The following is a 15750-nucleotide window of genomic DNA, read 5'->3' as shown; positions in this document are numbered from 1 at the left end:
CTAGTCATGTTTTGAGTTTTCATTTCCCACTCAACTTCATTTTCTTTCAGGAGTTTGAAAAATTCCTGAAAAATAGTGAACAAATTATCTTCAGTTGATAATTTACTTTCATTGGTTCTTAGGAAGAAGTTTACTTCATTGCAAAGGTCTTTGATTATTTTCTCTATATCAGTAGAATGCAATGTGCTGGTTTTGCTAATAATACTGATTTTATTAAGTACTAGAGGCCCGATGCAGGAAGATTCGTGCAAGAATGGGGCCTTCCTTCCCCTGGCTGCCAGCACCGCCTTTGCTATGGCCGGAGCCACCTTTCTGCCTTCCCACGCTGCCCAGAGGTCCGGATTGGCTGGGACGGTGTGGAACACCTGCGTCGTCGCCATGGCGATGACACAAGCATCCCACCTCCAGCCAATCGACACCTATGTATGCAAATTAACCTGCCATCTTTGTTGGGTTATTTTGCATACTCACTCCTGATTGGCTGGTGGGCATTGCGAAGGTACGGTCAATTTGCATCTTTCTCTTTTATTAGTGTAGATTTGTTTCCACTGGGACCCTGTTCTTTTCATTAGTCTGAATCTCAGCTTTGTAATAGGAGAAGAGGGAGAACAAAGAAACCAGGCACCTTAGTCTAAAGGTCTAGAGAGGATATTTTCCATTACTGTTCTCTTTATCCAGGAAAAAAAGCATCCGGCTTCTAGGTGTAGACATGAGATGGGGACCCTCCAGCTCATCTCTCTGCTTGGCTGCATTGTGGCCTCTGGGGCAAGTGTGGTTCATGTCTATAGTTGCCTTCTGTAAATACAACAAGGCTTTAAAAAGTCTGCAGTTGCAATATTTCTAGGGCTCAGTAAATTTGATGTGCTATGCCTTGTTTAAAATCAAGAAATGAGAGTTTTTCTTCATAAAATGAAGAACCTTATTCATCTTAATGTCTCAATTCAACCTTAAAAATTATGACTGCTTTTGTAACTTGGGGGAGAAGAGAATCACTGAAAGCTTTAGAACGGCATGTGCACTTCTAATTAGGTCACACAGCATAGTTTTACGTTCATTGTATTCACTCTCATACGTTCTCAAATAATTCATCTGTTTAGCTTCCCAACTAAATTATAATCTAATTGAGTACTTGAGGTCATGTTTTGTAGTTTTTCCCCTACTGTGCTTAGCATTGTTCTAAGCACACATTAGATACTTGAATATAAGATTGTTTGATTGCTTACCTGAAAAGCGTGGACTTCATGAGCACCAGATTATCCAAACTTTAGACAGGAATGAAAATCTCCTTTAAAATCACATTTGTATTGTTTACTCTGAAAGAAAAGGATTAGAAGTGTTGTGATTTGTTTCTCTTACACCCAGAACCTTACTCCCCCAATACACAAACCACAGCACCAACCAAAACAATTGACAATGAATTGTCTCCAAGACTGTCCTATAACCACAGGAAATCAGTCTCCCTCCGTTTCTCTCAATCTCTCCTCCCCTTTCCTCTTTTTGTATTATGAATTGACCAAGATATAAAACAAAAGTAAACTTTCTATTAAGATTTTTACTTATTAGTTTAATGTTCCCTAAACATGAGGAGTATAAATATGAAGTTCTATTTCTCTGTAGTGTTCCTCTCCCTCTTAAAGTATGTTTTACTTATATGGCTCTTGATTAATTTTGATAAGTAAAAAAGTTTCTTCACCCTTTGTAAATAAAGTATAACAATTACTTACTATACTATCATTTCAGTAGTCTAAAGCTGTGGAAAAAAGTCTGTGTGCTACTGTGTATTTTTCTTAGGAAGAGAAAGCTCAAAGACTTACAGGAAGTTCATTCACTGCCATATAAAGCTTCAAAAACTGTGTCTTGGCCCTTAACCAATAGTTAGTTGAAGCTCCCAAGATTTTCTCTAGGTAATTTCCCAATTACCTTAACACTATTGAGACATTGTTTCTGGAGGGTCACCACACGGTGGGTTTAACAGTAAAAAGAGAGAAAAAAAGAGAAAAAAAGAGAAGGAGGGAGGGAGGGAGGGAGGGAGGGAGGGAGGGAGGGAGGGAGGGAGGGAGGGAGGGAGAGAGAGAGAGAGGGAGGGAGGGAGGAAAGGGAAGGAGGGAGGAAGGGGAAAGGAAAGGAAGAAGGAGAAGGGAGAGAGAGAGAGAGAGAGAGAGAGAGGAAGAAACTAACTACCTAGGTGCCCAATATTAAAAATTATAGTACATGCACACAGTTACTAAAAATGATGGTGTACAATTATACTTGTTGAAATAAGGGATATCCGTGATACAGGTTATTGATTTGGGGGGAAACAAGGTGGCATTATTTACTTTTTAAATTGATACACATGTATATACATCTTATAGGGCAGTTGCTATGGGATCTTAGCTCATTTTTACTTTGTTTTATAGCTATAATTTGAGTTTTTTCCTATAAAATTAATTTCATAAGTAGAAATATAAGTAAAATTAGTAATCCAAAATTTTTTGAAATTCTGAAACAGTAAAAATATAGACCTAAAAGTGAATTTCGAGCTCCATGTCAATAAAACAGAAAGATCTCATGTCATCTTAGGTGGTCTATGTCTGTTGTGTCTAAGAAGCTGTTGCTCTGGATTAATATGAATGCCTAGGTATGGTTATTATTAAACCAATGAGAAGGTATTTAGTAGTATTCAGTTCCTCATCCCCCACACTAAGAGTTCCTGCTTTTCTCTGTGACTGTTTTGTCATACTGAATTTCAATGATATTCGCAATACCATATTTAATTTGTTTCTTGTGCCCCTTTAAAAAAATGCTACACCAGAATAGAATACATTATCTTCTCAACCTAAACTAGCTGTTGACATAGCATTTTATTTTGTCCTTTCTTAGAACATTTAATGAAATTGTCTATGGAAGAACTTGTAGAATTTCTTCAGGAGACCTTGGCAAAGGATTTTTTCTTTGAAGATGACTTTGTAATAGAGCAACTTCAGATTTCTATGGCAGAACTAAAGCGGGCAAAATTAGACCTTCCAGAACCTGGTAAGAAATATCCAAACACTTTATCTAAATCATAATTATAATTGGAAAATATGGCACAATTAACACGGGCCATTTCTGTTTCAAACATAAATATTATACATGCTTGTGATGACATAATGTAAATCAGTGTTTTACCAGCTGTTGATGACTTTATCCTATTTTAAGAATAAGCAAGTAAATGTATTAATTAAATCTGCCTTTCCTAATAGAATAACTGTACTATCCCTACTTAAATTTAGCAAGTTTGGTTGACAAGTCATAATGTTCAACAGAAATAACGATATAGCTTTAACATAACAATAAGCTCTTTTTACTTTCATCATTTCAATTTATGAAACCATATACAATAACAGAGCAAGTAAGGGTCCCATTTTATAGAAGAGGAAACTGATATTAAAATGCTTAAATATGAAGCTACAGGACCAGCATAGAGCATTATTGACAATACAGTCCAAGTTTTCTTACTATTAATCCAGGGCTCTTTGCAGTGTATTACACTGTAAGATGATTTATTTTATTTACTTACTAGAGGCCCGGTGCACAAAATTCGTGCACAGGGGGTCTCCCCAGCCCAGCCTGCACCCTCCCCAATCCGGGACCACTGGCTCCTAACTGCTCACCTGCCTGGTCACCCCCAACTGCCCCCCTGTTGGTGTAATCACCCCCAACTGTCCCCCCCCAACCGACCTGGTCGCCCATAACTGCACCCCTGCCAGCCTGGTCGCCCCTTACTGCACTGCCTGTTGTCAGCATGGTCGCCCCCAACTGTCCCCCCCCCCGCCAGCCTGGTTGCCCCCAGCTGCCCCCCCACCAGCCTGGTTGCCCCTCACTGCCCCCCCCCCACCAGCCTGGTTGCCCCTCACTGCCCCCCCTGCCAGTCTGGTCTCCCCCAACTGCCCCCCCCCCTCGTGGGCCTGGTAGTCCCACGCAGCCTGCTGCTCAGTCGTTTGGTTACCCCTCACTAACCCCCTTGCCAGCCTGGTCGCCCCACACAGCCTGTTCGGTCGTCCATTTGATTGTTTTGGATGCAGTGGTCACTTAGCCTTTTATATAAATAGACTAGAGGCCTGATGCATGAAATTCGTGCAAGGGGCTCCACCCCCACCGCTGTGGCAGCTGCCTCTGCCTTGGCCTCTGCTGCCGCAGCTTTGTCCAGAAAGTCGTCTGGTCTAATTAGCATGTTACATTTTTATTATTATAGATTTCAAGACATCTTCTAGTACCTCCTATTGGGTTTTCTGCTAGGGGCTATGAGGGATGAACAACTGAAAAGAAAGACATGCTTCTTGCTTTCAGGGTGCACACAGGGAGAGATGGGATTTACACAAAGATAAATAGATTGTGAAGTGGTAATAATAGAGCTAGATAAATATAGGACACAGGGGGAAGGACCTTGGATCCCAAGAGCAGTGGAGGATGAGAGGGAAGAAAAAAGGAAATGTAGAACTATCACAGTAGGAATAACTTTTAAGAGTTTTGACTAGATATTACTTGACAATAAGTTATTCTGCCCTTTCCTTTTCTTACCTTTGTTGCATGGATGGGTGTGGGAAGGGAGTTGGGAAGTGGAAGACCATGGTGATAGATGAAAAGTAAATGTGGTCAGTTATGTAAGACCTCAGGTGCAGTTGGATTTAGTGTTTCCAGTCAATGTGACCCATACTTTGATGTCTCCTTGGATGTGTGTGTACAGAAAAAGCAGAAATATATTAATGAACAAGCATATCTTTTCTCCTTTGGTGAAAACCAAGATGCTGTGCTTTTAGTTATTAAAGGGGTCTAATCATTAGTGTTTCTCTGAAGTTTGTCTGGGTCATCAGGGTTCAGTGGAAAACAAAACATTACAGCAATAATTGAGTGTGGGAACAGAAACCATCACCTTTTCTAAGTGAGGTCAATTCTCTCTTGTTCAATATGATAATGTCCAATTTCTACTAATTCTTCCTTGTAGCAAGACTGCATTTGGAACACAATTACTAACTACATCCTTGCTACTTTAACATTTATTTTTAAGTATCTTGCCTACTTTTTAAAAAGAGTTTAAGACAAGTTTTACTAAAAGTAATATAGAGAAAGATGCATAGAGTAAAACTGTCTAAACATGGGAATAAAATATCAAAACCTATGTAATTCAGCATTTAACTAGCAGCTAATCTTTATTGAATACTTACTCTGTTCCACCTACCACATGCACTATCTCAATTATTCCCTAAACATAACTTAAAAGGAAGTATTTGTCCTCATTTCACACATGAGGAATCTTGCAGTCCTTTCTAAGATCTCCTTACTAGGAAATGGTAGAATGGGGATGGAGAGTGGGACAGGGGGATAAGGGAGAGAGATCCTATATAATGAAAGGGTAATATGCAAATAGACCGAATGGCAGAACAACCGAACAACCAATCAAAGTGTAATATGCTAATGATATGCTAAGGCTGCTCAACCACTCGCTATGACATGCACTGACCACCAGGGGGCAGACAGTCAACTGGTCTACCAGTCGCTATAACGTGCACTTACCACCAGGGGGCAGATGCTCCGACCAGTAGGTTAGCTTGCTGTTGGGGTCCCAACCGATCAGACTGAGCGAGATGGGCCGGACACACCCTGGAGCCCTCCCACATCCCTCCCTGGCCCCGATCATGCACTTGTGGGGTCCCTCAGTCTGGCCTACAACCTCTTGCAATCCAGGCTGAGGGACATCCCCCACCTCCCCAAGTGCATGAATTTCGTGCACTGGGCCTCTAGTCTATATATATAAAAGCCCAGTGACGCAAATGTCAGAACAACCGGAATGACGGTCGCTGTGACGGGCACTGCGGTGGCCAACCATCCTGATCCGGGCCCCAATTGACCCCCTCCAACTACCCCCGGTCCCTTCCCCCAGCTGCCTCCGCCCCTGACTGCCCCCCCCGATTGGGAGGGGGCCGGTGGCCAACTGCTGTGGCCCCTCCCACTAGCCTGCCGGCCCCCCACCTTAGGCCCCGATGGGAGGGCAGCTGGCCAACCTTCCGTGGTCCTTCCCACCGGCTGGCCAGCCCCGTGATAGGCCTCGATCACTGGCCAGGCCAAGGGACCCCACCTATGCACGAATTCATGCACTGGGCCTCTAGTAGATAAATAAGACCAGAAACATTGGCTCTGTTTTGCTCTGATCATGCTGGCAGTTAAGGTTGAACATGGTCAGGTGGCTGTGCACTTTCTACTACAACAATCTGCCTTTCACCTATACTATAACATTTCCTTTTGGACTTTTGCCCTGAAGCCTGCCTATTGTTATCCTCTTTACATTTTTGTAAGCTGAAAATGGAACATTAAAATAATTAGATGAACATTATAACAAGAAATTTTAGTATCACATGTATAGGCTTTTTTTTCTAATCTTTTACTGTTTAAAGTATTACATATAATATTACATATGTCTCCTTTTTCCCCATTGACCTCTCCCCAGCCACCCCCACCCCCCAGCACATGCCCTCACCCCCGTAGTGTCTGTGTCCATTGGTTATGCTTATATGCATTCATACAAGTCCTTTGGTTGATCTCTTACCCCTCTCTCTCCCCTGCCTTCCCTCTGAAGTTTGACGGTCTGTTCAACGCTTCTCTGTCTTTGGATCTATATATTTTGTGTGTGTGTGTGTGTTAATTGTTATTTTTTTATTGTGTAAAAATAAAAAGCCTGGTTTTGGAAATTAACAAAAACAATTAAAACAGTTTAAAAACAGCAAAAATCAGAAGTCTGTGAGTTTTAAAGTTGACATAATTACAAAAGTAAGACACAGTTGTTATAAAAAAAAAAAAATTCAAGCCATGCCAAATATGCAGGGTAAAACATCACAGTTGTTCTCCAATCGCCAATGCAACTTTTCATCATCAGTAACTTGGTGGGTATCGGACCACATTCTTTTCGATGTTGTCATATAAAGGCGTCACACTTCTTAGTGTCATTATACTTACTTGAAAATGGTTAAAATGAAATGTTGCATAAGGTAAGATTTCATTGCTTACTCTTATTCTGACTGATTTGTATTCTGTAATTACTTCCTTCTAAACATCCCTTGAAATTTCTGACTACAATACCAATGATGGAAGCAGCAGTAGATAATGTAGTAGAAATAGCCTCAAATTCTGCAACAAAAATCTCAGATTATGGAGTTTACTAGCTTCACAGTGGTGTGACAGTAAATCATTTAATTTTCTTTTGTTTATTTTAGAGATTTTTTTTACTTTTGTGATTCTGTAATTCTCTTAACCAAAAAAACATATATGATTTTATTTTAGAAAATAATTGAGCACTTTATAAATAACCAAGAATGCAAATTTCAGAAAATTTTTAGCTAAAGGAATCATATGGCAAAAATAAATGTGAGTAATTTCTAATTGGAAGAAGAGTTCAATATTGACTATAGCTTTATATTATGGTACAATGTTACCTAGAGTTATTTTATTATGATCTTTTTTTTTTTTTTACTTTTTTTTTCTTTATTGATTAAGGTATGTGCCCTTAACTACCGCCTACCCCCCCCCCAACCCCCCTCTCATGCCCTCACCCCCCTGGTGTCTGTGTCCATTGGTTATGCTTATATGCATGCATACAAGTCCTCTAATTGATCTCTCCCCTTACCCCCACCCTCCCCTACCTTCTCTCTGAGGTTTGATGGTCTGATCAATACTTCTTTGACTCTGGATCTGTTTTTGTTCATCAGTTTATGTTGTTCATTATATTCCACAAATGAGTGAGATCATGTGATATTTATATTTCTCCCACTGGTTTATTTCGCTTAGCATAATGCTCTCCAGATCCATCCATGCTGTTGCAGATGGTAGGAGAGTTCCTTCTTTTTTACCGCAGCATAGTATTCCATTGTGTAGATGTACCACAGTTTTTTAATCCACTCATCTGCTGGTGGGCACTTAGGCTGTTTCCAAATCTTAGCTATTGTAAATTGTGCTGCCATGAACATAGGGGTGCATATATCCTTTCTGGTTGGTGTTTCTGATTTCTTGGGATATATTCCTAGAAGTTGGATCACTGGATCAAATGGGAGTTCCATTCTTAATTTTTTGAGGAAACTCCATATTGTTTTCCACAGTGGCTGCACCAATCTGCATTCCCACTAGCAGTGCACAAGGGTTCCTTTTTCTCCACATCCTCGCCAGCACTTGTCCTTTGTCGATTTGTTGATGATAGCCATTCTGACAGGTGTGAGATGGTATCACATTGTCGTTTTGATTTGTATCGCTCAGATGATTAGTGACTTTGAGCATGTTTTCATATGTCTCTTAGCCTTCTGTATGTCCACTTTCGAAGTGTCTATTTAAGTCCGTTGCTCATTTTTTATTGGATTGTTTAACTTCCTTTTGTTAAGATGTATGAGTTCCCTATAAATTTTGGAGATTAGGATATAACATTGGCCCGTGCAGTGGGCTTTCTTGTTGTTTTGTTGATGGTTTCTTTTGCTGTGCAGAAGCTTTTTATTTTGATGTAGTCCCATTTGCTTATTTTCTCCTTAGTTTCCATTGCCCTAGGACAGTGGTCGGCAAACTCATTAGCCAACAGAGCCAAATATCAACAGTACAACGATTGAAATTTCTTTTGAGAGCCAAATTTTTTAAACTTCAACTTCTTCTAACGCTACTTCTTCAAAATAGACTCTCCCAGGCCGTGGTATTTTGTGGAAGAGCCACACTCAAGGGGCCAAAGAGCTGCATGTGGCTCGCGAGCCGCAGTTTGCCGACCACAGCCCTAGGAGCTGAATTGGTAAAGATATTGCTACGACATATGTCTGATATTTTGCTGCCTATGGATTCTTCTAATATTTTTATGGTTTTTCCATCTTATATTTAAGTCCTTCTTTTTCCATTTTGAGTTTATTTTTGTGTATGGTGTAATTTGGTGATCTAGTTTCAATTTTTTGCAGGTATCTGTCCAATTTTCCCAGCACCATTTATTGAAGAGACTGTCTTGACTCCATTGTATGCTCTTGCCTCCTTTGTCAAATATTAATTGAGCATAATGGCTTGGGTCAATTTCTGGGTTCTCTGTTCTGTTCCATTGGTCTATATGTCTGTTCTTGTGCCACATGTATAGTTTTAAAAACCTATGTGAGCATGTTATTTCTGTTTGGCTCCTTGTGTACTGCATTAGTATGAACTCTCAGCAGTAATGTGTGATGGGGCCTGTTTAGACCCACACAAACACATGGTAGCACTATTAAAGTTTTAACTTTTTTGCTGGTTGGACAAAGTATTGCATTGTTGTTTTGATTTGCATTTCTTTCATTTTTATCAAGTATCTTTCTTACTAGTATGTATTAATTGGGCATTTTATTTCTTTTCTGTAAACTTCCCTGTTCATCTTCTGCCCATTCTTCTATTGGCCTTTTTATACAAGTTGTTGATAAGTTAAAGGAGATTGGCTAGTTTAATATATACATTGCAGATGCTTTTCATATAGAATTTAAAAATTTTTAACCAGTGTTTTTCTTTATGGCATCTCACTTTTGTGTCTTACTAGTATGTAAAGGAGTTTCTACATGGTGAATGAAAACTTTTTTTACTTACCCTTATTGTATCTTATAGTGTTTATGTTTTTATTTTTTTATGCTTGATTCCTTTTTTAAAAAAACAAATTTAAAAACTGTTTATTTATTTTGTAAGAAGATACCCCTAGTCCTAAGTAACTATGTTTTAAAAAATTTTGGCCAAAAAATTTACAAAAACCTTTTCAGTTCAACCAAATAAAAGTGATATCTAGAAAATATTCCCCATTATTAAGTCTGTCTTTAAAAGTTCAGATTCTAACGCATTTATAAGGCACGATGTTCTGGAAGACGAATGTGCTTCTGCTGGCGTCGCGGGATGGATGAACATCCATGACTGGCTCCCAGTGAGCCCGGCGGGCACCTTCCGCCTCGACGCTGTAGGATGTGAGAGTCTAAAGGTTCGGCTTTGCTTGTATTTGTACATAACTAGCCATGTAGCTTAACAGCCTCTTGCAATTTGAGAGGCCATCATTGTCATGTGATAAAGTACCAAAAATGTCTATCTTAGCATTTTATTCTGTTCCATCGATATCAACTTTTCTAATTACAAACAATTTTAATATCTATTGGGGCTAATTTTTCCTCATTGCTTTGTATTATTTTGTTAAGTTACAAAAAAAGAACCACTGGTATTTTAATTAAGATTGCATTGAATTTAAAGATTATTGAGAGAAAATTTATATTTAAAAGACAGTATTTTTTAAAATACAAGCTTTTAAGCTGTTCAGTTTACTTTAATCTCAGTCAAGTTTGTTTTTTCCATATGACTGTTACACATTTCTTATCTACCCACCCAAACCCTCACTCTTTGTAGGTAATTTATCTTTCTTATTGCTGTTATAAGGTGAACTTTCCATTTTATCTGTGTGTTTTTTTATTGTGGTAATTACACATAACAAAATTTACCATCTTAACCATTTTTAAGTTACAGTTAGGTGGTATGAAACACATTCATAATGTTGTACAATCATCACCACTATCTATCTATTTAACTCTTTTTTCTTGTAAATCTGAAACTATACCCATTAATCAAGACCTTTTTATTCCCCCCTCTCCTCCCATCCCCTGGAAACCACCATTCTACTTTCTGTCTGTGATTTTGACTATTCTAAGTAGCTTATGTAAGTGGAATAATACAGTATTTGTCTTTTGAAGATTGGCTAATTTCATTGAGCATAATGTCCTCACTGTTCATCCATGTTATAGCCTGTGTCAGAATTTTTCTCCTTTTTAAGGTTAAATAGTTTTCCACTATATGCATAAACTGCATTTTGCTTATCCATTCAAGATGGACACTTGAGTTGCTTTTATGTTTTATCTATTGTTAAAAATGCTGCAATGAACATGGGTGTACAGATATCTATTCAAGCCTTGTTTTTAATTCTTTTGGGTATATATCCAGAAACGGAATTGCTGGGTCATATTACAATTCTGTTTCTAATTTTTTGAAGAATTACCACACTGATTTCCACAGCAGCTATATACCCTTTTACATTTCTACCAGCAATGCACAAGGGTTCCAATTTCTACACATTCTTACCAACATTTCTATTTTTTTCTTTTTTAGTAACCATCTTGATTGGTATTAGGTGGTATCTTATTATAGTTTTGATTTACATTTTCCTAATGATCAGTGAGTTGGCCATCTTTTCATGTGCTTATTGGTCATCTATACTTTTTTTTTCTTTTGGAGAAATATTTATTCAAGTCTTTGCCCACTTTTGAATTAGGTTATTTGTTCTATTGTTGTTGAGTTTTAGGAGTTCTCTCTCTATTCTGGATATTAATTCCCTTATCAAATATGTGATTTGCAAATATTTTCTCTCATTCTATGGGTTGATTTTTTACTCTGTTGATATTGTTTTTGGATGCACAAAATTTTTAATGTTTATGAAGTCCAATTTGTTTTTTCTTTTATTGTCTGTGCCTTTGGTGTGGTACTCAAGAAATCATTGCCAAATCCAATGATGTAAAGCTCTTGCTCTCTGTTTTCTTCTAAGGGTTTTATAATTTTAGGAGGTTATACTTAGGTCTTTCATCTACTTTGAATTAATTTTTTTCATAGTGTTAGGTAAGGATCCAACTTCATTCTTATGCACGTACATAACCAATCTTCCCCAGCACCATTTGTTGAAAAGACTGTCCCTTTCCCATTGAATGGTCTTGGCATCCTTGTCAAAAATCATTTGACCATATAGGTGAAGATATACTTCTGAGTACTCCATTCCATTGATCTTAAAGTGGATGTCTTTATGCTAGTACCACACTGTTTTGATTAGTATAGCTTTGTAATAAGTGTTGAAATCAGAAAATGTGAGTCCTCCAGCTTTTCAAGATTATTTTAATCATTTGGGGTCTCTTGAGAGTCCATATAAATTTTAGGATGGTTTTTCTAGTTCTGCATAAAATGTCACTAATGTATTGATAGATATTGCATTAAATTTTTAGATTACTTTGTATAGTATTGACATCTAAACAATATTAGTCTTCTAATCCATGAACGTGGGATGTATTTTCATTTATTTATGTCTTAGCTAGTCTCTTTTAGCAGTGGTCTATAGTTTTCATTGAACAAGTCTTTCACCTCTTTGGTTGAGTTAATTCCTAAGTATTTTATTATTTTGATGCTATTGTGAATGGAATTGTTTTGTAATTTTTCTTTCAGATAGCTTATTATTAGTGTATAGAAATACAACTGATTTTTGTGTGTTTACTTTGTATCCTGCCACTTTGCTGAACTCATTTATTAATGTGTATGGAATCTTTAGGGTTGTCTATACTTAAGATGCTAACATCCATGAACAGAAATAATTTTACTTCTTTTTTTCCAATTTGAATGCCTTCTCCCCTTCCCTCCCCCCTTTTCTTGCCTACATGCTCTGGCTAGAATTTCTGGTACTATGTTGATTAGAAGTGGTGAGCATAGGCATCCCTTTCTTTTTACTGATCTTAGAGGAAAAGCTTTCAGTCTTTTACCAGTGAATATGTTGTGGGTTTTTAATTATATTGAGGTAGTTTCTTTCTATTCCTAATTTGTTGAGTGTTTTTTTATCATTAGTTTTAAATTTTGTCGAACACTTTTTCTGCATCAATTGAGATAATCATCTTCCCGCCCTCCCCCCTTCATTTTTTTAATGTGGTATTTTTGATTGATCAGTTTTTATATAATGAACTATTCTTGCATTCCAGGAATGCATTCCACTTGGTCATGGTATATAATCCTTCTACTATGTTGCTCAACTCAGTTTGCTAGTATTTTGTGGTGGAGTTTTGTATCAGAGTTCTTAAGGGATATTGTTGTGTAGTTTTCTTGTATCTTTGTTTGGATTTGTTGTCAGGATAACTCTGGCTTCATAGAATGTGCCTAATTTGTAAATTAAACTTTATCATAGCTATATATATATATATATATATATATATATATATATATATATATATATATAGGAAAAAACATTGTGTATGTAGGGTTCAGTACTATCTGCAGTTTCAGGCATTCACTTGGAGGTCTTGGAACGTATTCCCCATGGATAGGAGAGACTTCTATATTTTCTTAGAAAGTTGTTCACTTCTAGTTTCTGAATGTATTTGTATAAGATTTTGCAAAAAACTTTTCAAACATATACAAAAGTAGAAAAAATGTTAAAGAATCCCTTTCTCCATTTATTCATCATCCAGCTTATTGAACAATTTTAAAGTGAAAATAAAGACAACATAGATCTCAAATATGATCTATAAACCAGTTGCATATTAGAATTTTTTTCAGTAGTACCCAAAACTATCTTAGTTATTTTTCTCCACCAGGATTTAACCAAGGACCTCACTTTATTTTTGTTTGATCTGCTTCTTGAGTCTCTTCATATGCAACAGTCTCTTCCTCTTCTTCTTTCTCACTTCCCACTCCTACCTTTATTTTTCTCTTTTTTCAACGACACCTTGTTGAAGAAATCAGTCCTATTATCTTGTGGAATTTCCAATTTTTCTTTCCTATGGTCATTTAACTCATTCTTCTAGCCTCTGTATTTCTATAAGAAGTTAAATGTAGAGGTTTAATTAGACTCAGGTTAAAAAGGAGGCACATAAAGACTAGTTTTATAAATAATAGTGACATTCAGTTTGAACCCTGGGTAAAAGGTGGTGATAACCAAAGCTCTTATTTTACAAATAAGATTTTTTTAAATTACAAAACTTTTAGCAAGTAATCTATTCATAATGTTTTGACACTGTACAGTATCCAGTTTTCTTTTAATCTTTCCTTTGATGTTTTTACTTTTCATTGGTGATTCTTGTCTAAAAATATTTTGTTAGAGGCTGTAAAATAGTAATTTTCCAATTTGATTATTTATTTTACATTTATCAGAAGATTGTCTTCTGTAACAAAGAGCTTTCTCTCCATCAACTGGGGGTCTCTGGTCATTTTAAAACTAAAGGCCCGATGGACAAAATTCATGCAAGGGTAGGCCTTTGCAGCCCCGGGTGCCTCACGGCCCCGCCCCCCACCTGCACCCACCTTGGCCTGGCGCTGCCCACGTCCGCCACCACACACCCCTGGTTCCCTGGTTCCCCGGTTCTGCAGATCCCCCCACTCGATTGCGCAGAGAGTAGCCTGGGCCTCCCTCTTTGAGGTGATCGCAGAGCCCCCTGATTGATCGCCCTGCTGGTTGGTGGCCTGGGCCTCCCTTTGCGGGGCAATCATGGGATGATGGCGCCCCCCCACCACCACCACCACCAATCGCATCGCACCCTCCTTGGCTAGCCTGGCGCCAGTGCGTGTCATAGCGTGGTGGTCTGAAAGGTCATCCGGACAGTCGTTCTGCTGTTTGGTAGTTAAGTCAATTTGCATATTACGCCTTTATTATAGATGTGTTTCCTACTAAAAAGGCAGAATAAATGCTTGTTTTCTCTTTGTCAATTTTCAAAATTAGGAGTTGATGTTCTAGATTATATTCCATGGCAACAAATGACCTTTTCATTTGCTTTCTCATTGTGAATTAGTGAAATTTGATTTATCCTAAATGTTTCAATCAGATATAATTATTATTGTTTTATTGCTCAAATTGTTCTACATTTGGTCATTGGGATCTCCCTTAAACTGATTTCTGTGTCCTTTTGACCCAACACTAGTAGTCTTTGAATACTTCTTTGCTTTCATGTGCAGCAAGATATCTCTGGCTTATCCTAAAAATCCCCGTGCCTTGGAAAGCGTCGCGGTAAAAAAAAAAAAAAAAAAATTCCCGTTCCTCAGTTTCATTGCACAAATAATACACAAATATACCCACATATGAACTCTAGACAATCGTTGAAGTATGCTGAGTGATGTATGAAGGCTTTCCATTACTTCATTATACTTGTGTTCTTTCCTTCAAAGGAAACTACTGGCCAGCAGTTTGGGGCATATTCTAGACCAGAGGTCGGCAAACTCATTAGTCAACAGAGCCAAATATCAACAGTACAACGATTGAAATTTCTTTTGAGAGCCATATTTTTTAAACTTAAACTTCTTCTAACGCCACTTCTTCAAAATAGACTCGCCCAGGCCGTGGTATTTTGTGGAAGAGCCACACTCAAGGGGCCAAAGAGCCGCATGTGGCTTGCGAGCCGCAGTTTGCCAACCACGGTTCTAGACCTTTTCATACATTTACATAAATGAATGTAGCTTTTTTGTAGATGGCTTTTATCAACAAATGTTCCATTCTATTCCTAATTTGCTGACACTTTATCCTTATGTCACTATTTGTGTTTTTAGTCTTCATTTATTATGAGTGTATCAAGCCTTTCCTTTATATTGCTAATCTGACTTCAACCATTTCTGTTCTGTTTTCTTTTATTTTCCTGTTTTATTGACTAATTCTATAATGCTCTTTTTGGCCTCTAGTAATAAACATGTATAAGTAGATATAATGTTTTAGCTCTCCATCCCTTCATGTGAATCAACTATGAAAACATCAATTTAAATAAAAGTACTTTTGACAAGTGAAGTATTAAAATGACTCAGATGGTTTCTTGCATACCCCACTAGCTAGTGATTATTTGGACAGAAATATCCCTCTATTCTCGTCAGCTATCTTCTATTCAAATAAAGCCATTGGCAAAGATTTTTGTCACTTAAGGAAGCCATTCTGATTAGAAAGCCTCTGTAGATCTACTATGGCTGTCAATTTGGCCCCCATGTATAGCTTATGACCTATATAGA

At 37.8% G+C, this 15750-nt stretch overlaps 1 protein-coding gene across 2 annotated transcripts in view; it reads left to right on the top strand.

Annotated features, from left to right (window-relative positions):
* Nucleotides 1-15750, top strand: part of USP6NL (USP6 N-terminal like) — a 203581-nt gene that overhangs the window by 172598 nt on the left and 15233 nt on the right. For both annotated transcript variants that reach the window (XM_079768777.1, XM_079768778.1), the window contains one exon: nt 2863-3015. In XM_079768777.1, the coding sequence (XP_079624903.1) occupies nt 2863-3015 (153 nt within the window). The remainder of the gene's footprint in view (nt 1-2862; nt 3016-15750) is intronic.

The sequence above is a fragment of the Cnephaeus nilssonii genome, assembly GCF_951640355.1.
Source record: "Cnephaeus nilssonii genome assembly, chromosome: 1".
In the NCBI taxonomy this organism is placed as follows: Eukaryota; Metazoa; Chordata; class Mammalia; order Chiroptera; family Vespertilionidae; genus Cnephaeus; species Cnephaeus nilssonii.
This window is presented reverse-complemented; position numbering and strand designations above follow the sequence as displayed.